At 36.5% G+C, this 24,217-nt stretch overlaps 1 protein-coding gene across 1 annotated transcript; it reads right to left on the bottom strand.

The window, feature by feature from the left end:
* Positions 1 to 1,158: 1,158 nt before the first annotated feature.
* Positions 1,159 to 13,217, bottom strand: LOC136247674 (single-minded homolog 2-like). Its single transcript, XM_066039503.1, has 11 exons — positions 13,037 to 13,217; positions 12,376 to 12,548; positions 11,907 to 12,034; positions 11,769 to 11,858; positions 11,559 to 11,661; positions 11,379 to 11,479; positions 10,677 to 10,864; positions 10,508 to 10,614; positions 9,741 to 9,888; positions 7,657 to 7,900; positions 1,159 to 2,252 (listed from the first exon to the last, which is right to left on the bottom strand). Exons 1-11 carry the CDS (start codon positions 13,069 to 13,071, stop codon positions 1,302 to 1,304), a joined length of 2,268 nt encoding a protein of 755 aa, XP_065895575.1. The 5' UTR covers positions 13,072 to 13,217; the 3' UTR covers positions 1,159 to 1,301.
* Between the last annotated feature and the right edge of the window lie 11,000 nt (positions 13,218 to 24,217).

Here is a 24,217-nt window from a genome sequence, read left to right as displayed (position 1 = left end):
GGTTTCAGATTTCTGAGCATCTGCATCAGTGAGTTATGCATTTTGGTGGATAGTGAGGGCCAGGAAGGGTTTTGAACCCCCAACCGTTAACTTGAACTGCCAAGTACATTTTATTATAGACAATGAATAAGGAGAAAAGCGGGTGCCAAAGTAGTTATCTTTTAAGAGACAACACATTATAATACTAACTGCTTTATTAGAGTGTTTTAATATCTTTGAGTATATAACTGTGTCTGAGCTATCAGGCTGCAGCTGATTGATTAGTTAACAGCCAACTCTTTTAGCTAAAATAAACTTTATTGCTGCCAATCAATCAGTCTGACAGTTATATACTTAAAAATACTCTAATAGAGCAGTCAGTATTATATTATTAAACAAACACCAGGAATGACATTAAGCCAATCAAACCACATAATTATGTGACCAAACTTAATTGCAAATAGGGTCTTCCACACACATCTAAAATCACTCATGTGAAATAATTAGAGTTTTCATGTTTAGTGGGTTGCCAATAAGAGCAGGGCACAGTTTTGAAAATATTTCAATAATTTCCTTGTAATTTAAGGTATTGAGAGAATGGCTTAAAACCATTAACAAGTAGATTTGTACTATAAAGGTTGTGATTTGATCATTAAATATTTTTAGGTGTCAAATGCACCCACATTGATGATTTTGCAAAATTTAGTCACATTTTGGCAGTTGGGTAATGAATTGCCATTCTGTTGAAATTTGGTTAGTGGTGAGCAGTGAGCACCACCATAATAATAATATATAATATAGATGGAAAAATAATATTGAGTGGTGTATGTGCCACACTTGAAAACACAATTATAATCTCCTTGTATGCAAGTACAGCTGTACAATAATGTATTCCCTGCCAATTTCAAACTTCTATGATTCAATGAATTGAGTCTTTAAACTACTGAACATTATTTGATGTTAGTGATTTCAATGGTAATATCCATAACAATTATATGCAGTAAAAGCACATCATTTCTTTTAACATCTGGATGATTACACAGCACAATGGCTATACTCACTGCCACCAAAGTTCTCCCCCATAATAATTATTATAAATTATATGGGACAAACTCTGAACACGCACATCAGTATTAGTGTACAAATGATTATCAATACTATTACAGAGTTACTGTAGTATTAGTAGAATTATTATTATTATGGTATTATGCAATGAAATAATTGTAAATACAATTCAAATATGAAATGCAAAAATATGTACATGTAACTGCATACACAAATACTATGTTACAAAACTACAGCGGTTACTATAGTAACCAGTTTCACATGGTGTATGTTGGCAACACCTCATTGGCTGGGACCATCTGTTCAGCTTGATGAAATGAGTCTACAATATTTCTGATTGCTGCTTCTTTGTCAGGTGATCTGTGTTTACTAACACTGCTAGGGGAAACCCCTGCGTAACGTTGTCTAACTCCTAGAGGATCATGCAACATTCTATTGGCTGAATTAGCTGTTGATGATGACATCATAGTGAAGCCAAATAAGTTACTGCTATTTGTTATATCAGCAAATGATATGGCATTGTTAGTAATTGGGGGCTGTTGTTGTGATGTGGGACCACAATGAGTGGTAGGCTGGTAGGTAGTAGTATCCAGTGAAGCTTGTACTTCATTGAGGATATCAGATACTGACACGTCACTGAGGTCGTATGTTGCCAGGTTGCTATTGGTCATGAGCATGTCATCAAGGTTACCATCTCCTAATAGTAACGGGTCATCTTTGATGCTGTTCAAACTGTTACCATGGTGACGCTCCAAACTATTACTGTTGTGACTATCCAAACTGCTACCACGGTAACCACGTTTACAACCAATCATATCAGGAGACAATGCTGGTTGACTATCAGGTGACAGCAACAATTCCCCTCCAGCAATATTAGTGTGATGTAGTGAAGTCATACGAGTATCCTCAGTAGGGCTATAGCTACCTCCACGGCCAGCCGAATCAGTTGGACTAGGAGTGGGGTACTTGTATCCATCAGCAACTACAGGCAACAATAGATCATCTAGCGTAGTGGTAGTGTTGGATATGGCCCCTAGTGAGAGGGGTGCCATCTTCAGTGTGGTCTTCATTGACATGATTGAGTGATGTAATGGTTTGTCATGATGCGCACTAATTGGAGTAGCAGCTTTATGACATGAAGTGTTGCTGCTATTCAATGGAGTACATGGTGGAGTGTTGATGGGTAAATCTTGTTTGGTTATGCCAGCCTGTAAAAACAAGAACAATTGTTACATCAGTAACATTGTACAAGCTGTATTGTAGCAAAATGCAGTTCACAAACATCATAAAATATAGCATCTCATTAGGAACCACACAAAGGCTAGTCTCATAGACAGACCCTTTTGTTAATACAACACTATGGAGTTGGGACTTGTGTCATTGTGTTCACCATGAAATGGATTAAGGTACAAGTTTTGGCCTGTATCAAATCATGCTTTGAAGTAAGAAAGTTTTGTTTTGGAGATGATAAAATCATTTTATCACAATGTAAACAAACACATAACTCATGGTACAGAGCTAATTATCCAATGTAAAAACAAAATTATGCAAACTAATCAGGTTGCTCAGCAGTATCATAATTTCTAATTGATAGGTAGTGTGCAGTCTGGATATGTAAGAATTATTACTTGATTGTACAGAAACTCTTAATATTAACCTTGCGATTATACTACAGCACTCAGTATTGTAGGCTACTGATCTCTCCAGCTCACACACTCAGTTTTCCATACAAGAGCACTTGTGTTACTAACGCTATTATCTCAACTACAAGGCTACACTGTTCCCTCAAGCACTGTATAGTTTCCACCCCACAATCAAACTATTAGCCAATCAAAATGAAACCTCAGTGATATGATGAGAACAGAATCACAGCAATTACAAAACTGATATGGCTTCCTTGACCACAATTAATCACATGACCCACAACACTACACACTAACTACATTACCCAACACACAACAGAGCCCAGCTAATATAATAGCTACTGTGATAGGATGAAATCACATGATAAATGGAACATGATGGTACCAGCCATGTTAGGTGTGTAGTGATGAAATAATTCTCAGTGAAAACAATAGGTAAAGTGATTTGTTAAACTATAAGAACAGTGACTTGAAATAGGATTGAATTATTATTAAAATAGGATTTATGCTGACTACTGCATATTTTAAGTGTTTCCAAATTCTTCAATTCTTATAGTAGTGCCATCTCTTTGTGAGTTCAAACATTATGTAAGAAACTGTGTTAATTTCATTTCCTTGAGATATTTATGCAATTCATTGTTGCTATCACTAAATAATTTTATTGCTAAGCGATACGTTTGTGTTCTCACTGATAAAGTTACCTCGGATTATACTAATCTGACCACAGCTCCTATAGCAACCATGCTAAAGTTTAACGACAAGATTACAATTCACTCAGGCTGCTAAGTTATGATTGAGTATTGGTGACTGACTTCTAGAAGGCAGTACAACAACAGTCGTCATGTCATCAATTAACAATTCTTAACTATCACACTGTCACTATTACAAGGGTGAATGCTTTGTGTCAGGGCATGGTCTCACTACACACACACACACAGACCATGCAAAGTGCAGTAATGCTTCGTTGCCATTAATGTGAGCAAAAATACATTTAGGCTTGGCATGAAAGGACGTAATGTAAGATAAGGGATTTTGGGAAAAACTAGAAATCTATTCTGTTGTGAACTTTTAGAAACTTTGTTTCCTAAAAGATCCCAGTATTCATTCTGTGTATTTATAGGTATTAGCCTACTCACAGGAGGTCAACGTGTTATTGATCACATATACTCTACTATATATGTAGCTAGGGAACACAACTGAAATTCTGGGAGTAAAATAATATATTTTAGCATTAATGCCTACCCCATTAGCCAACCAATGCTGTCCAACTAGGTCATTAGTGGGCTAACTACAATATTATTTCAACAGATCAATATTATAGTTGGTATACAGTATAATCTAATGGACATGTTACATGAGATCATGTTCACACCAATACAATCACATGATGGAGTAGCTGATACTAGTATCCTGATTAGGATAATTGCTGGATCATATGATCATGTGATCAATTGATCATCATGTATTCCATAAGTGTTCTATTACCAAACAAGTTATAAACAATAACACAAGTGAGAGATAATAATATTCCCTAGACATAACCTTATAAGGACTTCCACTAAACACTATGAATTAATCTATACATTGAACCTGTATAATATGGACAGCTTGGGTAGTGTCCTGATTATCAAGGTGTCCTGATTATCAGGATGTCCTGATTATCAAGATGTCCTGATTATCAGGATGTCCTGATTATCAAGATGTCCTGATTATCAAGGTGTCCTGATTTTCCAGGTCAGTTTATGTACTAAGAGATACTTTGGGACCTTAACTAAGTGTCTGGATTACGTAGGTGTCCTCAGGTGTCCACATTAACAGGTTCCAGTGTAATATGGACACCTTTGGACCAACTAGTAGTGTCCTGTTTATCAAGGTTAATAAGGGAATAAACGTTATCAGATATCAACACTCAAGCCACCATTACAACATTAATTTCCCGTATTTGGTTAGGGAGAATACCTTGTTATCATAACTAGTAACCATCTGATAATTGTTTCCTGTGAGGTCATTCAGTTAAATTTGCTTATCACAACTCCGCTATGCTATCAGGTAACTATATCAGGATATGGTCTGTAATAACCATATTACAAAACCATACAATTCATAGCAATTTATTACATGGGTAATGTTACCATAACAAAGTGTGCAGTGAGGTGAACAATGGTGATGAGGAATAAGATGGTGTAACTGTATCATTTTACTACAAAAGCGCTGAAGGGTAAACACAATTCTTATTTGAGGTCTGGGAAATCACAACCCTAAACTAAATAGTAATATATTTGATTACCAGGACAAGGTTATAATTGTTACCAGATCTGTGAAAGCCCGGCACAATCGCACAAGCCTAAATTTACAGCATAAAGCATTGAATACAATGGGTGAAATACTTGCATATTATTGAAAAAATTCCATAAAATTTTTGAACATCTTTTTTGTAGTGAAGGAAGGGACTAACAATAAAAACCTGGATATCATCTTATTTGCTTACTCAAGAGGAGTTGGAAAATCTTCCATTTCGTTGCAGTAGACTGAGGTACACGTATGTTATGGGCATTTTTTACATCATGTCAAAGCGATTTAAGCGATTGATCTTTCTACATAAATTTCACATTTGTATGAAGAAAGATGATAAAAGGAAACACGTACCCAGTAATTGATTCCCCTATTAATGGTGAACACGATGGTGCAAATTTCAACTCCGTATGTCATTCAGTTAATATGTTACAACCGTTTTAGTAAGCGCCTGTAATTTATTGTCCCAATACTTGCTGTACAAATCAATCATTTTGTTGATGCTACTTTGTAGGGCTGCAAATTTGAAAGTTATTGCCAGATCCGGTCACAATTTCTTGGCTAACAGCTGTTCTGCATTACATCTGTGTATGTAGTATGTATGCATGATGTTTGTGTGCATGGAGTAGTGTGTTAGAGAAGACGGTTTATAAGAATAGTGTATTTGTTATAGTAGAGCAACTTTTTTAATATTAACATCTAGACAATTAATAATAGTAGACCAAGCAATTCTTAATATTTAGGTCATAGTTGTACAACAATTAATAAAATTATCAGGCTCATCAGAAGAGATCTTGAAAGCAAATCTTGCTGATCACTGGTTTCCTAATACAATTTTGCAAAGGTATTTTTATTTTTAATAAATTATGATAAAACATTTTAGATGTGTGTCTGTGTGTTTGATCAAAGTTTTACACACTGTAGTCATGTAGCTGTGGGGGAAAATGTTTTAAAAAGCAATTACCATTATTTCAGCAGCACATACATTACAAAGAACCTCTGCAATCAATCAAAGTCACTACGGAAAAGACAGACAAAGTGAGAGAAGCTATCACGTGCAAGTTACAGTGAATTGATACCTTGCACTGTCAGTGAAGATAAATGAGGCACAAAGGAAAAGCACTTGTCGGTCTGAAACGATGTTAAACAGTGAAAATCAAGCTCAAAGCCTTGGTCGTTATTGAGTTACATGTGCTTTTCTGAAGGCATCAGTCAGTCAATCAGCAGAAAATGTCACTCAACGATAGAAAATGTACGACTTATTGGAATAGTTTCAGGTTGTGCTGAGGCACTTTTGGGCTTGGTTATACCTAACCAATACTGCCAAGGCACCATGAAGGTTTTGTGAGGCTGATTTCTGGTCAATATTTTTCGTGATCCCTAATATACAGTACTACCATACTGTATGATACAAGCAATTGAGTGAATTGCCTACTCCACCAATGTTGAAACAATGCTAGTCTGTGTACTCTCACTAACTCAACTAACTTAACACAGTGTTTACACTCTCTATCTGGTAGCTATCGGTTACCAGTTGTAACAGAAATTCCTCCAGCTCAACAAGTCAATCATATTCAATATGTCAGTGTTCATATCCACAAACAAAACTAAAGGACTTCATCACTAATTTCATAGACACCTCATAATCATCACCAGTTACCACGACAATCTAAGGGTTTGGTTTATTTTGCTATGGTGTTAACACTTAAGCCACACAAATTATTGCCATAACATTTCAATTACCAGAAAACTTACAGCATTATGAAAATACCACATTCTCTGAGCATATCGAAACTATCATTATAATAACTCTCCTAGGGACAACCAGACATGTGGCACTTTCACATTCAACTTACACCAGTGTGATTTCATCTCTTAAAGTTCCTTTTAAAATTGAATAATTCAAACCAGACAAGCCAATAGCATCCCATACCACAACACTATGAGATAATATTATATTAAGAGGTAACACCTAACATCCACTAACACAGGTGGTGAGGTAGTATATGGCTACTGTTTGTAGGTGGAAACATTGTTAGTATCCATTGATTGAAGTGGTACTGAATCAGTACTGGTAACAATGTGTTTTTGTACTCTACTATGAGTAGGCCTGAATACAAATTCTTACTGGCTAACAAAAGACAATAGCTAGCTTCATGAATATTTGCGTATGTCAAACAGCTTGGTTTAGTGACCCACTCTTAATCTACACTCAACAACAAAGATAGTTCTGTTCACTAGCAATTATCATGTTGTCTATATTCATTTAGTGGTAATTGATTCTTTGTACAAAACCACAACTCTTTAAACTACCTGAACCTGTAGTCACTTAGCTTTCCTACAGTTTGGGGAGTCAACATGATTGAAGTAACAAAAAGAGTGCAGTGAATCAAAGCACAGGCATAATCTTGTTTACATGAAAAGGTTATCTACGTGAATATCTTTGGAGGATAAAACAATTTGTACAATATTACTACAAATCATACTATAAAGTTGATCTCCATTACAGTACATGTGGATGATAAGATACACTATCACTATAATTAGTAACACTAAAAATAGTAACTATGAGTATGTACCATCTGGAAAATCACTATAATTGCATAGCAATGATCTCGTACAATGTATTGGAATACAGAGCACACTTTACATGATGACAATATTATATTATACAAACCTCAGGCACTTCTTGGTTAACTGATAATGGAGTGGTTGCTGTTGACGACAGTGGTAGAGGATCGGGTGATCCACATGATGACGTTGTTTCTGACTTCAACTGACTAGCAGCTGGTGAATTTGATTGGCTAGATAATTGCGAGGGGCTGGTATCTCCAGCCAATGGATCATCAGCATGTGGTACTTTGAATGGAGTCTTGTAGTGTGACTCGTAAGCTGTGTTACACTCCACACTCTCCTGGGGACTACAAAAAGAATATTGGAATAAATATTAGTACACGTTCACATACTGCAGTATCTAAATTATAAAATTTCTATAGCTTATATAATAGTTGCTCACAAGCCAAAAAATTTACTATTTCAGATGAGTAGTTAGAGCTCCTAGGGTAAAGTCCCTGGAATAAAGCATACAAGCTCTCAGACATTTATAAACCTTGACAGAAGAATTGAAGACCTATATACGAGCAGTAACACTTGTACACATCTTCACCCACCATTACATTGTGGTTAACAACACTTGTTACTAGACTAACTTAGCAAGTGTAACATCCCACCACATCAAACAATGACCACTATCCCTTAATAGTATCAACAAGCCTTAGTAACACCAGCAATGGTATGGGGTGTGTTGGGTATGAGTAAGACTTCTCAATATAAGGAAGTGGTTTAGTAGCGGACACCTGGGAAATTACTAGTTCCTGTTGTCTTCACTGGACCATTAGGACCTCATGTTATCATCACAGGAAGCACCACAAGATATGGGAATATTATCAAGAATTTAAAAAGTACTTTTTGCTCAATAAGGCATTTAATACAATAATAGCAGTGTTACTATACCAAATATTAGGTTCAAGAGGATGTATTTACCTTGTGATGGTAAACACATTGATACATTTCTCATGATGAAATATTATATCATTATACAGAAACATAAACACAAACAGACATTTCTACATTAGACTAGAAGCCTCTGTTTACTCTCTGTTAACCTTGATTAGTGGCCACCTATTTATAGTGGCCACTTCTAGTAGGTCCCCTTTAAAAAAATATATTTCATGCCATGGTCACCTCATTATAGTGACCATGTCAAGTAGGTCCCAAACATAGCTAAGGTGTACTTCATGACCTCATTAATAAGACCACCTCATTATAGTGACCATGTCAAGTAGGTCCCAAACATAGCTAAGGTGTACTTCATGACCTCATTAATAAGACCACCTCATAGTGACCATGTCAAGTAGTAGTGTTGCACCGATATCCAAATTAGCCGATTATTCTGATAACCGATATTAAGCAACAGAATTAGCCGATACCGATAACCGATCCGATATTCACTAATAACACTAACACCCATCCTCATCATTATTAAATGGCTCATATTAGTGACATAACCATTGATATACAGCTCATTCTAGGCTAAAATGTAAAGTTAGATGTATACCACAAGTAAAAGTTACTCATGGTAAACAGGTTTTGAGTACATTTTACTACTGCTATACAGTTGAGACAAGTGGCTGGTACTACATAGAAACCTAAAAACCTCAGTTTATTGTTGGGCATGGCCTAAACCCTGACAGTTTATTATGGGCATGGCTTGTAGTCACCGCTAAACCATTAACACATAACTTAATTAAAATGCCAAATAACTTATGTCTAGCCTCCCCCACATCATTATACTACATAGCGCAGTGGAGATTAACATCGGCCTTGATTTAATCAAAACCGATTAATCGGCTAGTAGCCAATATCGGCCCGATACCGATTATTGAACCGATTATCGGTGCAACACTATCAAGTAGGTCCCAAACATAGCTAAGGTGTACTTCATGATGATACTGTCTCAATGCAACGTTGTCTCACAATATACTCAAAGGAAAACGGGTGTCATGCCCTTTCAATATTGAGTTTTTTTGATCACTTGCAGACTAGACAAGATTGTGTTTCGGTGGTACCGTACCTCACGACCTCATTATAACATGAAAAACCATTTCAATATTGTGACCAAATAATTGTGTTGATCCTACAGATGACCCTTGTTATGAGTTACTGTCCCATAGTTGACAACATCATGGTTATTATACTCACCTCACTATCCACGTCCAGAGGGTAAGAGATACAGGGAGGTGTGTCACTGGATCACATGTGACCTCACTACACGTCCTCACCCACACATAGTCACCCCACTTGGTCAGGAACCGATAGGATGGACTTGCTGACCGACCATTGTTGAGTACTGGAAGGAGGACAATAAATTATGTAGTATTAATAGTAAACGCACACATTTATAAACAATTTAAATGAGCAATAGTATTCAAACATAATCATTAAATCATCACTGCTAACTACCTAACTACTTCCCCTTGTGTATTTGTTAACCTGCACCAGTGATTTTTTTTAGGTAAACCTACTTGGCATATCTCCTAAATCCTAATTACACAGTACATTTCCCAACATAATTATTCCCTATAATGAGGTAGCAACAGTCAGAGTACCACTTGTTGGATGTAATAGCCTGATTTGCGACCATTACTTCTTTATAAACATTTTCTAACATTCCTTTACTGGTCAATGAACCTAAACAATGCGCATTGTTACTATAAGTGAATGTTCACTGACTCATTTCTTTGTTTTAACAACACAACTAATGAATAGACCAACAAGTTTACACTATGACAAATAAGAAAGGTTATCAAATTTGTTAATCAAATAGGAAACAAGAGAATTATTGTAATAATCATAACAGGATGAAAATGCCTTGTAAAAAAGTCCTTTACTTGTAACACTACTAATTATGTGACTAATAAAACATACTACAAAATAATACAGTGTACACACTGATGGACAGTACTCACACTTGGTGTGACAATGTGAAGTGGCTGTGAGGTCAAGAGGATGGAAATATTCATACCCCTTCTTGCCTAGCAACTCGGCTGGATCATATCCAACTAACCATCTTATTCTAATACACAACAACGATTATTATGGAACCTACAAATATCACGGATCACATGATCTTCTTACCTGGTATCCAAGAATGTGTATTTAAGGTCCAGTGAGTGTTTGGTACGGAATGATGTGCCAACACATATCTCTCTAACACTAGACATCCCAGCTAATTTACAGGTAGCAATCATGCCCGAGAAGGAGTCACCACCTCCATAAGGTGACATATTAGTGGAATATTTAAAGTGGGCATTAAGGTAGATTGGCTATACAGGAAAATAAGCATACATTACATCATTGGACATATTAGGTAATTGTTTATATCGGGAGTAAGTCTACAAGGACGATCTTACCATGTTATTTGTCTCCAACTAAAAGTTAAGGAAATTATTAATTTAATAGCTAGACGTAACTACTCCTCCATCTAACCAGCCCATAGTGATGTAGCCAATCAGATTACACCTAGCCATATAACATGGTGTAACACTGTCTGATTGGTGCTAATTTGATGTTGAAGGATTACCTAATCTGATTGGTTACATTACATCACCAGGCACTACCATGAAATACACAAAATCTAAGGAAACCTGAAGTGGATTTTACCAGTATGGAATCAGATGAATTACAAGCCCTTTAACTGCTATAGTGACTAGTTAGTATTTGGTCACTGTGAACAATAGATCAATAACAACAATGGAATCACTACCATTGTGTATCGTTGAACCATATAATGGATGGTGAGGAAAGAAATAATTTCCCATGAAACATTAGAGAACTAACCTTGAAATTTGAGCATCTTGTAAGTGTTCGTACTGTGGGTGTGAATGAACACCTCATCCTAAGTAGGTAGTTGCCATGGTTATTCATGGGTGGACGCTGAGCTGGATTACACAAAGAATACAGGTAAACATTAGTCTGGAGTCATATAAAGTAACTTAACAATTAGGGTGTGCTACAAACCTGGTATAGTGTAGTGAAGTCCCTTAGGTGGGAAAGTAGCCATCAGCTCATGATAATCTTGTGGGTGTACCAGATCTTGTATGTGATGACCTATCACGTCCACCTGTAATTAGCCAGAAATACAAAAATGATAATTAAGATATTAAAGTACAAATATAAATCATTTTCAACAAATACAAAATTACATCCTAAGAAATATGAAATAATTACCTGTCTCAGCCCAAGATAATCACTGATACTATCAGAGCTGTACAGTATAAATCCTTCATTGGACACAATCAATAGGAACCCATCTAGTGCCTGAGGGGACATGTTACATGTTGTGATGTAATGTGATGTAGTTCACACCTTGATCATATCTTGAGATAAATCTGATGTTACAGTTGGTGTTACCAGTGATGTGGAGTTGCTATTGTTGTCGTCATGCTGTAGTGTGTCATGCTGTAGTGTGTCATGCTGTAGTGTGTCAATGTCACCTGCAGGGGGTAAAAATAACAATCAACATTACACACATGTAGCTAAAGAATTTTGCTTCATTCAGCAAAATATGCTAATAATTGCACTCCCAGTATTTAGAGGTTAAGGCTCTTACGGGTCCCCAAGGGGATAATGAAGACAGACAGATGGATAAATACAGATAGGTTACTACACAGGTTGACAGATAGGTGCTTAAATAGACAAACTGATAGATGGAAAGATAGAGAGAGATCTTGAGACAGACAAATAGAAAGATGGGTATGAGATATCCAAAAGTCAACAAAGTTAGTTATACAAGTTGGGTAGCTAACTATAGATGGATAGATTTGGTTATAGTGACCTTGTCCCATGAACTGTCTCAGTTTGATATAATGTATCGCTACTCTCAAAATGGATGCCTTATCCAGCTCCTTCACTCCATCAGCTGATACTGGTAGTGCCTGGGCTATCTCAGCAAATGTGTCATTCTCCTTTTGTCGTCTACTGTATGCTAATTGTTTAGTCTTTTTCTTACTACAACAAATATACACCAATACATTCAACATGTGATCATGAGCTAACATCATACAATAAGTGTGTTGCATAGTTATTGTAGTTAACTAGATAACGTTCTGAACAGCTACACCAATTCAAATAGCTTAGGATTCTTTTACAGCTAGAACAAAATGAGATAGATATTTTTTAACTCCACACAATCGGCTAAAGCCATCCGATGATGATAGAAAACTATGACAAGATACAGATAGTTACTTGTAGCCAGCTATGTGAGGCTTGTGAGTTACCATCGAAGACATGGCTACACAGAAGGCATAGCCAGCCTATACAAAGGTGCTCCCACACTAAGTTTAGGTGCAATCGGTCGGTGTATTGGGCTGTTAAGCAGCCACTACACAAGAAGCTAGTACAAGGGAACATCACACTATAGCTGTGAACTACGCGTATGGCTAGCTACTTTCAACTGAGTACGTTAAATGTGCTGCGCCGTCACAAACCACACTCACATCACTGGCGCTTCTGAATCCGAAGTAGTCTCCATCTTGCGCTGATGCCGCTACTCACTGTACACTAGTAGTAGTAGTAGTAGTAGTAGTAGTACAAACACTGTAACGTGTTTAGCTAGCTTCTGGTGACTACTTGGAGTAGACTGCACGATTTTGTACAAGTTTGGTCACTGTAATATCATTAATAAAATAAACCACTGACTTCCTGTTTTGCTTCCTGCTTTGTCACATGACACCAGAAATGACTAATGACGTAACGCAACACTTTTCACAGTAGAAAAGTACAGGTGTACTAGCTAGCTATGTTACTGGATTTGGACAAACATGTATTCACCAATGCAAGAGCAGATGCCTGTATTCACTGCTAGCATCAGTTTGTCAGATCTATATCCCGATCTGGCCTATTATTACCACTGATGTGCAAACTTCACATAGCAAAGGCTGTGCACGCAACATAATCCTGATCCTGATTACACTGCCCTTGCAGGGTAAGTGTTTCTTCAAATGGGGGACAAAATCTCTTAACATCACACACACACACACACACACACACACACACACACACACACACACACACACACTACACGCACACACACTACACGTACACACACTACACGCACACACACACACTACACGCACACACACACACACTACACGCACACACACTACACGCACACACACTACACGCACACACACACTACACGCACACACACATGTCCAACTCTAATTTACATTTCTTCAGGGAGTTTACTCTGCTGATTCCAAGCAGGAACACTGAAAAATTAATACCCAGAAGATTTTTTTTTCTGCAGATAACTGACTACGTAGGTTGTTGAAGATTTTCATAACATATCAATTTTCTACAGTTTCTCGTTTGAGAGCATCATCAATCATTATAGTTACACGAGAGTTATAGTTACACTTCCAGTGCCACTCGTAAGCTCCACTGGGCCACACTGGCACAATACCGTACTCAAGCTAAGCTAATAACTCTATACAAAATCATAAATGATATCCTTCATATTCCAACCCATGCACAATATTGTAATCCAATCCATACCAATAGACAGCCATGCACCGTACTCATCAGTCACTTCAAAATTCCATCAGCCAGATTACATGATAGTTACAAACTACAGGTATAGATAACGTGATGAAAGATACTAGTGAGGTAAAATGCTGTGTTGCATATATCTATACACTCAGTTTATAGCTTGCAGTAAATAGTAAAAAATAGCATCAATGATTATGATACATGGAAATTAATTTCGTATGCTGAGGCCCATTTGGCAATAGCATTTAGCTCCACCTTCTTGGAGTAGGGTGTAAGTGTTGTTCACATTTAAGGTGTTCCTGCAAATGATGCATGATCATCTGAAAATAGCTAGTTGCATAGTATCATGTTTAACAACATCCAGCAAACTATTAATGTCTGTAAAAGAAAGAGAGTAATGGATCAAGAGTGTATACTCTAGCCTGAGGGACACTTGTACTAAGGAAGACTCAGCATCTTTTATAGGAGTAATTCTTTGGTATCCACTGCTTGAACACAATGTCATTGGAGCTTATAATATTAGTCTGAATGTGGTACAGTATCAAATTATAAATGCTTTAATTAAACTCCATCAAAATCAGGTCTGTGTGAAATATCCTCATTATATATAGTTTGTAACAAGATCTCATATACTAATTAACTGTGTCTCTCAAGACTGCAATGCTATTGATAACTATGCTGGTAGCTGTGTAGAATACTGTTAGTTTCCAGATACTTTCTAGTGTGATATGCTTGAATGCTATACTGGTCAGTGGATGATCATTATACTTGGCTGATACTGGCCACCTGTAATATGTAGGTCACTTATCTAGGTGTATCGGGAAGAGGCTCACCTGGTTGATAACTGATTTAACTTGTTCATTCATGGCTTCAGCTTTCTGAGCATCATCAGTGAGTTATGCATTTTGGTGGATAGTGGGGGCCAAGGAACTATTAGACTGGACAATGTGCCATGATGGATTATAGACGGAGGGAGGGAGATTGCAACTGAAGTAACCCTCCCCTTCCTATTCAGTTGCATCACGTACGTACATTTCAAAGTATATAGACAATAAAAAAGGTTAAGAGCAGGGGCCAAAGTAGTGAATCACTGAGAAGCAGTCAAAAGTATGTTTTAAGGTAAATTGAAGCTGCTATAATTGAAAGTCTCTAATAGAACAGTCGACTACTCTAATGAAACATGAAACCTGAAGCAAACGATTAGAAAAAAGATCAGTGTGTGCAAGATAATCTTCTTAATTCTTCTTGACCTGTGCTTTTAGCTATATATCTTACTGGCCATGATTGTGCCACTGCCAAACATCCTGCCACACACCTATATATATATACCACTTCCGGTGAGCTCTACCCCCACCCCCCCCCCAAAAAAAAAGAAGAAAAACATTAATTACTAGCATTTATCAATGCCATCAGTTGATTGATACATTACAATGTTATGTTCCACTTCACCAAAATTGCTTGTTACTATAAGCATAGGTTGATGGAACAGAATATACGTGCAGAAAGTCTTCCCAGGTCTGTAAATCAAATAAGTTCCACAATTTAAAAATTTATATCAGAAATCAAGACACTGTCTCTTTTAAACATTAGACAAAGTAATTTCCCTCAAGTATATTTGTATACTAGACTCAGTGACTGTGAAGCATAATATTATTGAAGGCATATCAGCTGTAAGAGCACTGATAGTACAGATTGTTTCAAGTGCAGTGTAAGAGCACTGCACTTCAAGCAATCTGTATATCCAAACAATATTATTTCACTACTTTACTATCATCACTAATCATTGATGCAGTTGGGTAAGAATTAAATGTTATTTCTCTTGACAAAATAACTTTTTTTTCCTGTTTTTTTTCCAGGAATCATTTCAATGTGTATTGTACCACTGTATATAGGTGAAAAAGTGTTCAAACATGAACAAACACTTTTATAGAATAATTGTGTCACTCGACTCAGCTGAGATTGTACGTATATTCTACTGACTAGGCTTAAATGTTTCTGAATTATAACTATCTAATAATCACATGTGTTGTAGTTCTTGGTCTCAGCTATACTCATAACAAAGTGTTTAACAGTCAGTATACACAGTTGCTGCATACCGGCACCAATTCCTAGAAGACAGTAATAATGTCATACAACAAGGACAATTCTTCAATGCTTAAATCAAGATCACGAGATCCCGGCTACAATTTGTAAGTTGGTTAAGTATCGCATAATTCCAAAAGTGTTTGATAAGACACTTACAAACTAAACACAGTAATCATATAGCTGGTGATTTACACAGCAATGATACAACATTGCTGTCAGCTTTTCAAACCATATATTATTTGGTAGCTATAGCCATTAATTCTCTGGTGACATGCAATCATATCAAACTGTTTAAAATCTGTTCAAGCTTGTACCTCACTATTTAAGTTTTAGGAATACCAATTTGGCAGCTGACACAGGAGCTACATATCCTTGTAAATATGAGCTAATACAGTACACAAAAAAAACTGGAACATTTTAGTGCTGTCAGTAAACAGATGTGAGTTGCGGATGTTTTGAGTGGCTTTAGCTTAAACTCTTCTTTGTTTTTAGCTAGTTAGTTGCTCTATACTAGAACGTTTCACCTCAGGGAAGTTTCAAATATATACCTACACGAATGCTTTATCAGAACATTCAGAGAGTTGCTCTACTGAGAATGTTTTCATGAAAGTTCTATTAGAGTATCTACATCTTTCACAGCTGTTCTGAACTAATTTCATTGGCTACTATACTCCTAAAACTTAATAACGCTGACCAATCTCAATGTTATTCAGACTTGCAAGTGAAGCAGAACTTACATATATAAGACTAAGTAGTGTCCTGTCATTGGTGATAAGCTATTATGGTAGCTATGCATTCATAAGTTAAGGGGCAAAGGCCTATCCACAACACTATACAGTAAATGGATTCGGGATCCAGTTGTGGCACTGTAAGAGTGCACCAATGGCAGCCATATATGGTCAGGGTGATTAACTTTGATGAGACCAGAGCATTGATATACCAGATATAAAATTATAAAATTTAATAACATTATGTTGTTGGCTGGCTGAATATTTTCCTAACACAATCTGGCATGTTGGTATGTGTTAGTAAAATCCAGAGCTCAATTGAGGGTATGCAGGGGGTATATATATGAAGTATACTTTGTTTTGTTGTTGTTTTTTTTCAGAATTAGTATACCTTGTTAGCTGATTGGCAGTTGTAGCAGTTTAAAAATGTAATACAAAACTCATGAAACAGATTTTTCTGTAGCATGCACAGGTGAAAAAGGAGAGCTATCTCAAACTATCCCCAACAGTGTATGCAAGAATACAGGATGGTCCCAGATTGATTTACTCTAATAGAGCAATCATCCATACACTCTAATAGAGTATTCAAGTAAATACCTGTATACTCAACAGAACTGTAATTTTCAAGATAGTCTGTTGTCAAAGGCACCACTTTTCGAAACCCCAAAGGCACATGCCACTGGTGAATTTATTATTGTGGCATAAAATGATAGTCACACAATGCATTGTTTAGCCCTAGCCTTACTGTGAACCTGTTTCTAGTACCAACTCTCAATGCCTTACTTAATGGGTAAGACTGAGGTGGGAATTGAGTGTGACACCTTCACTCAATGTCAAACATGACACACCTTCTTTTAAAATTTGATACCATGTAGTATTGCCCCTAGAATGATCTGTGACCAGATTTGAGAAAAGGGGCATACACAAACACACTTTGAATCCAGATTGGAAAGAGCTATTGACTTGCAATTTTGTCAGAAGTCAGCACCAATTGCACCATAGCTGAATATATGGTGAAACGTTCAAGTTAATATGTTACTTGAGCACTACGATATGGTTTAATAAGTTTATGTAAATGGATGTGTGTATATAGAAAGCCCCTTTTCGCAAATCCAGTCACATTTGAACATGTAGATAGTATCTGAATAGTGTAAGGTTGTCCAGTACTTCACCATGGTGTGTATATGCAGTTTGTCAATTGTTTTTGTAATAATCATGTCATATACTGTATACAACAGGAAACTTTGACAGAAGGAAAAGTCAACAAATCTACACTTTATAGTTGATTAAAATTTCATGAAATTGTAAGGCATTTATTAATTACCTAGCTGATTCATCAACTTTGTCAGGTTTTCACTTCCTGTCACACAGAAAATAATCTGAGGTCGTTATGCATCAAACAATACAACGTTCCAACTTTGTATCAAACTGGAAAGAACTATGCAGACATAAAGCATTCACCTGCCATTGTGTAGCTACACCCTGAGTGTCTGAGGTTTGAGTGGGACCCTCGCCATTAAATTCATAGCAATATTTTTCATTAGTTTGACTGCAATAAATTCGAATCTGATTCAAGGATCAGCCATCTTCAAAGCTGACAGCTCTCTCCAACACTGTGTTGCCATGTACAGATACTAACTTTTTGAATCAGCTACAAAGCATTGCTACTCCTTGTGAGAGCTGCCACTATCATGTCTAACTTCAGCAGCTGTTGTACTAAGCTATAATAGGGAGTGGGAGCCACTGAGTACTTCAGTGTATACACGTAACACCCATGACAAAATCATCAATAATTTTTGACACTGGTAACAAAACTTTTAAACTTTGGAGAAGAAACTTCAGAGGGTTTGTTGGAATGCAAGTATATTATCTAAGCCCTACAATACACCAAGCTGTACAAAATTGTTACCAGACTGCTAGTATGTTAACTTAGGACACAGCTAATTGCAAACTGTACACTAATGTGCATACACAGGTATGATGTAAGCATGGAACAAGAAATCCTATACAAGTCCTGTGAACTCCATGTGCATACATAACCAGCTGTCAGATATGTAAAAAACACATGTGTACTATTTTATTACAGTAGTCACATTATCCACCTTTAGAATACAACACAAACATTAATACATTGTGTATCTGATCAGTATCAGTCGAAAATACCGTCACAAAAGGTGATAAACTGAAATAAAGGAGAAGCTACGTATTTTAAAATTAGTGTTGTTTTAGTAAGGACTTTTAGTTTTAGTTATAGTCATAGTCAGATTCATCAATAATTTTAGTTTTAGTTTTAGTTGTAGTAATTTTTCTTAATTCCTTTTAGTTATTGATTTAGTTATGGTTGTATTCTCTGTGTTATTTTAGTTTTAGATTTAGTTTCAGTAAAATATTCTGTTGTATTTTAGTTATAGATTTAGTTTTAGTTATAACACGGATTTGCTTTTAGTTTTAGTTTTAGTTAACTAATACATATTTGTCTTACTAAAAATACTTTTAGTTTTAGTTATAGCTAACTAAACCACCATCAGGTCACAAACTATAGCATATATTGATGTTTGGATGCTGTATATAGCAGTACAGTTTCATTCTGTGCTTTGTTCCACCTGTACAACATATGTGAACTTATACGTGCAGTGGTCTGAGCAACATAGTGTTGTTTTAGTAAAGAGTTTTAGCTTTAGTTATAGTCATAGCCAGTTTCTTCAATAATTTTAGTTTAAGTGAATTAAGCTGCAGGAACAGCAGTGTAGCATGTTATTTAGCTATAACTAGATACTTATAATAATTATTATTATTATGCACTTTTGAAACATTTTTAAAACCAAATGTATGTAGAGTCCACTAAGGATGGACTTATGCTAGTTAGTTGCATGGGGCAAAACATGTGGTCCACCCATCCCTGAAGGTCTGGCTATACCACTGCCGTGAGCCAACTAACACCTCCTAGTGTACACATAAGTCATGTAGCACCACTCACCACTAGCACAGATGAGTCATCCACAGTGCACAAGCGGCTAATCAGCAAGTGCATTGAATTATTATTAGTTTTGTAGCTATTAGTAGGCATTCCAGCCCAATTTTAAAATTTTGACTTTTTATACGCTATAGTTTGTTGGGTTGGAATTAGCTTCTTCGGCATGCATGCACAGTGCCTAAAATCTGGAAAAGGTACATTTTGTCACCAGGGCTCTCCATACATTTTAAAGGGAAAAATGGCACATCTAGCAACCTTGAAACTGCAGTTGCTCAGGTTTGTAACTTCAGATCTTATCGGATCTCAGCGATCTTTGTATACTTTGTGGTGAGCAAATATGTTTCACCTATTGAACACTTAATGGTATATGCCCATAGACAAGTGGCTATCTCAAGTAAGTAAAAATATCAATTTAACAACTTAGAAAGGTAAATAACTAAAGTGGAAGTGTCACAATGATGCAACAATACCTACGGTGGAGTTGTGGTTTCAATTACAGCTTTGTTATGCCAACTTTGAAGTGGTTTATACTTTTGAGCTGACGGTGACACAGCCCCACCAGACAACTTCTGTGGAGTTGAAAATTGCTAACCTGAACGAAGTAAGCACCAAGGGGTAGGTAACAACCTGAAATTTTGTATGTCACTTTGGAAATTATTTCTGAAAGATGAAATATTGCCTGAAATTTTGTACATTTGAAAGATGAAAGATGAAAGATGATGACCAAACGGATGTAACAGGAGTTTACAGAAATCTAAAATTATGGATTTTATAAATTTAAATTACTGAATTTTACAGATTTAAAAGTTTGGAATTATTGAATTTTACGAATTGAAATGTTCTTTGAAAGATGAAGTATGGGTATAGGGCTGGGCAGTATTGAAATTTTACTATCATGATATATCATGGGGAAAATATCACAATATTACTAATTATCACAATATTTTTTTCATATTTTGACAGATGCTCTACTATGAAACTACACCTACCTACACAGGTGACATAACCTGCAGCAACATGAATGGATGTGCAAAAATACATGTACATGGTATTAACCATTCATTGAACTATACATGGAGATATAGACATTAACTAGACCTACAATTAACCATGGAGAGGGTGTGTCTTACATACCCAAGTGTATGACATAAATTCAGGAGTTCTACAGATTCCCAAGCATAACTAAAAGACTGTTAACTATAGCAACAAATACTTATTCACCATACACATTTTATTAGCTATGATGCCACAGTGTGCAGAAATATCCTTTCCTCAATAAAGATCCAAAATAATAAAGTCCCTTCTGTGGCTACTTTCATATTTGCATGAATGCTCTATAGAGTTACTTGACTGCTCTATTAGAGTATATAGGTGACTGCTCTATTAGAGTATTTCGATCTTTCCTGGAGCGCACGATGTTTACAGTAGTTAGCTAATACGAATATTATTGGAAAACACTGCGGTAATCATGATATCACAATAATATTGTTTCCAATAATTTTTGACGATACTGGTATCGTTACATCAGAATATCGTGGTTTAAAAATTTTTATTAAAAAAACAAACACAGTTTTACGATACAACCGAGATACCCCCCTAAGTATGGGCAACTATTTTTTAAATTATGGAATTTCGTAGATGATATTGGCTCAATAGTCGGGGTATGTGCTGATATTGCGAGACTGTACCAATATGGGTTCATAGACTTAAAACAACTTCAACGGAATTAGCTAATCCTGCAGATTTAGGAAGAAAGGGGTAATGTCACCTTGCAAAATCATAAATGGTGATTATAAGTCAACCACATACCCAGTTGGACGATAATTTACAAGTGTAAATATAATTGGAAAAGTTTTACTGATAGTATTTGTACTTCTTAATACTTATAAACTATAAAAACATAAGGAAAACAAGGCCATCATTAGTTTATTCCTTGTTTCCCGTCACCACCCACATCAATTTTTAGGTAGCCGCACCAAATTATAATCACGTGAATGCACTATTAGTATGGAGGGAGGCACAAAATGACTACTCAGCTGTTAAGGTAAACACATATAAACACATAGCAGTATGGTAACTATGAGGAGTTGGAGTCCCTCCACTATTGTTGAACAGGCTGTATAATCTTGTACCTTTCAAGATTGAGATACTCTAATAGAGCAGTCATGTACTCAGACAGAGCAGTAAACCACTAACAATCAATAATCACCTCTCACCCACACCAATTTTTGCTGCACTAGGTGATAGGAGACAAGCAATATAATAATGATGGCCCAAAGATATAAAATACGTATACTGAGTCAACTAAACCATTTGACTCTCTGCCATGCTATTTTCTACTATCTTTGGAACAATTATCAAAATCTGTACCAAAATAATTTACATACGAACATGGTATCTCATAATAGGCCAGAGTGTCTCATAATTCCAATTTGTATGTGCTAGTGTAAGTCACCAATTATTGGCACTATAATTTCTTAATTAATTGACGTATGAACTTTCGGTTTGAACCATTTAACAGAGCAGTCCTTAGTCTCTTGGCACACCAAATTTTAATCATCTCACGTGAGTGAACATCTTGTTGTAAAGAAAATCACAATGTGTATTGTGTGCCAATTATTGGCATGGGGTACCTCCTACCTGTGCTTCTGTGATTGACCAATTATCAGCACAAAGTGCAATTTTGTATGCAACTCCATGATGCCTCGTTGGTTCTATGTGAAATTTTTATGGCTGGTTTTCAATATAAATTTATTTTTATGCAGTTCCATGGTTAATCAGCATAGCTTGCAGGGGGGGATCTAAAGGGGGGGCTAACTTAAGGTACTAATCTCTTGGGTAGTGCCTTGCTTCGTGTGCTTCCCTTTCGCATGCTGGAACTACGTAGGAGAGTCTGGGAGCATGCCCCCCCCCCCCCCCCCCCCCCCCCAAGGAAATGTTTGAAAAATAGATGCTAAAATACTGCAATTTGGAGACATTTTCACATTAAATTCATATTTCTGCCTGTATATATTTTATATACTGCCTTTAGATTATAGGTATGGCTCTCTGAAGTATTTTGTTAATGGAAAAGTTTGGGTAGGTACAGACAACCAAGCACATGATGCACCCCTCTCACAATTGCACAACAATAGGTGCATGTTTGCTGATCTGGGTCCTTGTTGCATGAACTTCAGCATAAGTTCACTGATAATACCTTGGAAAGATGTTTATAAGGTGGTTTTATGAGTATTTGTATTATTACTGTAATTATGCTAAGACAAAATTTCATTATAATCCTCAGCATATTAGCCTAAATGTGAAGGGGGAGCTTCAGCCAAATCCGCCCCTGGCTTGTATAGTGCTTTGACAACAATATTTACCAAATGAAAACGATTGTAAGAAATGTTTTAGAGGGTATAATGTACCTATCAAAGTTTTTCCCCACCTACCCCCATGCAGCAAACAAGGGGCATAATGAGGGGATTTGATAAAAATTGTGGCCCCAGGTGTGGGGGTTTAGACAATGCTTGCAACAAAGTATTGGGATAGTATAATGGAGGAGGAATATTACACCTACAATTTTGCCCCAGCGTAGGGAAATTAGACTTAGAATTTGGTCAAGTCCCCTCCTATTCCCCCTCTTTGTCTGCATGGGGGTAGGTGGGGCAAAACTTTGATAGGTGCATAACAGCCCGTTGTGGTACTGGGTAGCCTCCATACTTTTTAAGTGCCAATATTAGTGACTTACGCTACAAAGAATGCATGGTAGACTCTACTGCATGCTATACATTTAGTTTTTTTTTTTGAATTTGATACATAGTTGGTTAATAAAGATAATAATAATATAAATCAATAACAAATGCTTAAACAGTGGACAGAGAGGCAAACTCTGCCCAATCCTGGAATGATGGTATTGCCGGTTGCCATTACAGAAGCAGCATTGTCATGTTGAACATCATGCAGTGGCAACCTTCTATACATTATTAACAATAGTATCAAGGGGTAGCTAACATCTTGGGACTCTCGTACACCTATCTGAGAAATCCAATTATAAATCCATGAAATATTTGTTAAAATAATACAGAAATACGTTTGAAATACTTAAATATTGGGACTCTCGTACACCGTGTTGGGTTTTTGCGTGGGCGCTGGCTACCCCTCGAATAGTATACATGATGATGCACCTTCACGTATGAGATACCAGACTGTTAGTCACAGGTCATCAGTAGCAATACTTCTAAGTAATTCTACCCCTCAGTAACTGGCACCAGTGACTACCCGCTTCCACCCGACAGTATACTTTGAAAGTTTTAAAGTATTCTACATACTTGAAAAGATTACAAAACAACACAAAACTT

Source organism: Dysidea avara, chromosome 2 (assembly GCF_963678975.1).
Source record: "Dysidea avara chromosome 2, odDysAvar1.4, whole genome shotgun sequence".
NCBI classification, from domain to species: domain Eukaryota; kingdom Metazoa; phylum Porifera; class Demospongiae; order Dictyoceratida; family Dysideidae; genus Dysidea; species Dysidea avara.
This window is presented reverse-complemented; position numbering and strand designations above follow the sequence as displayed.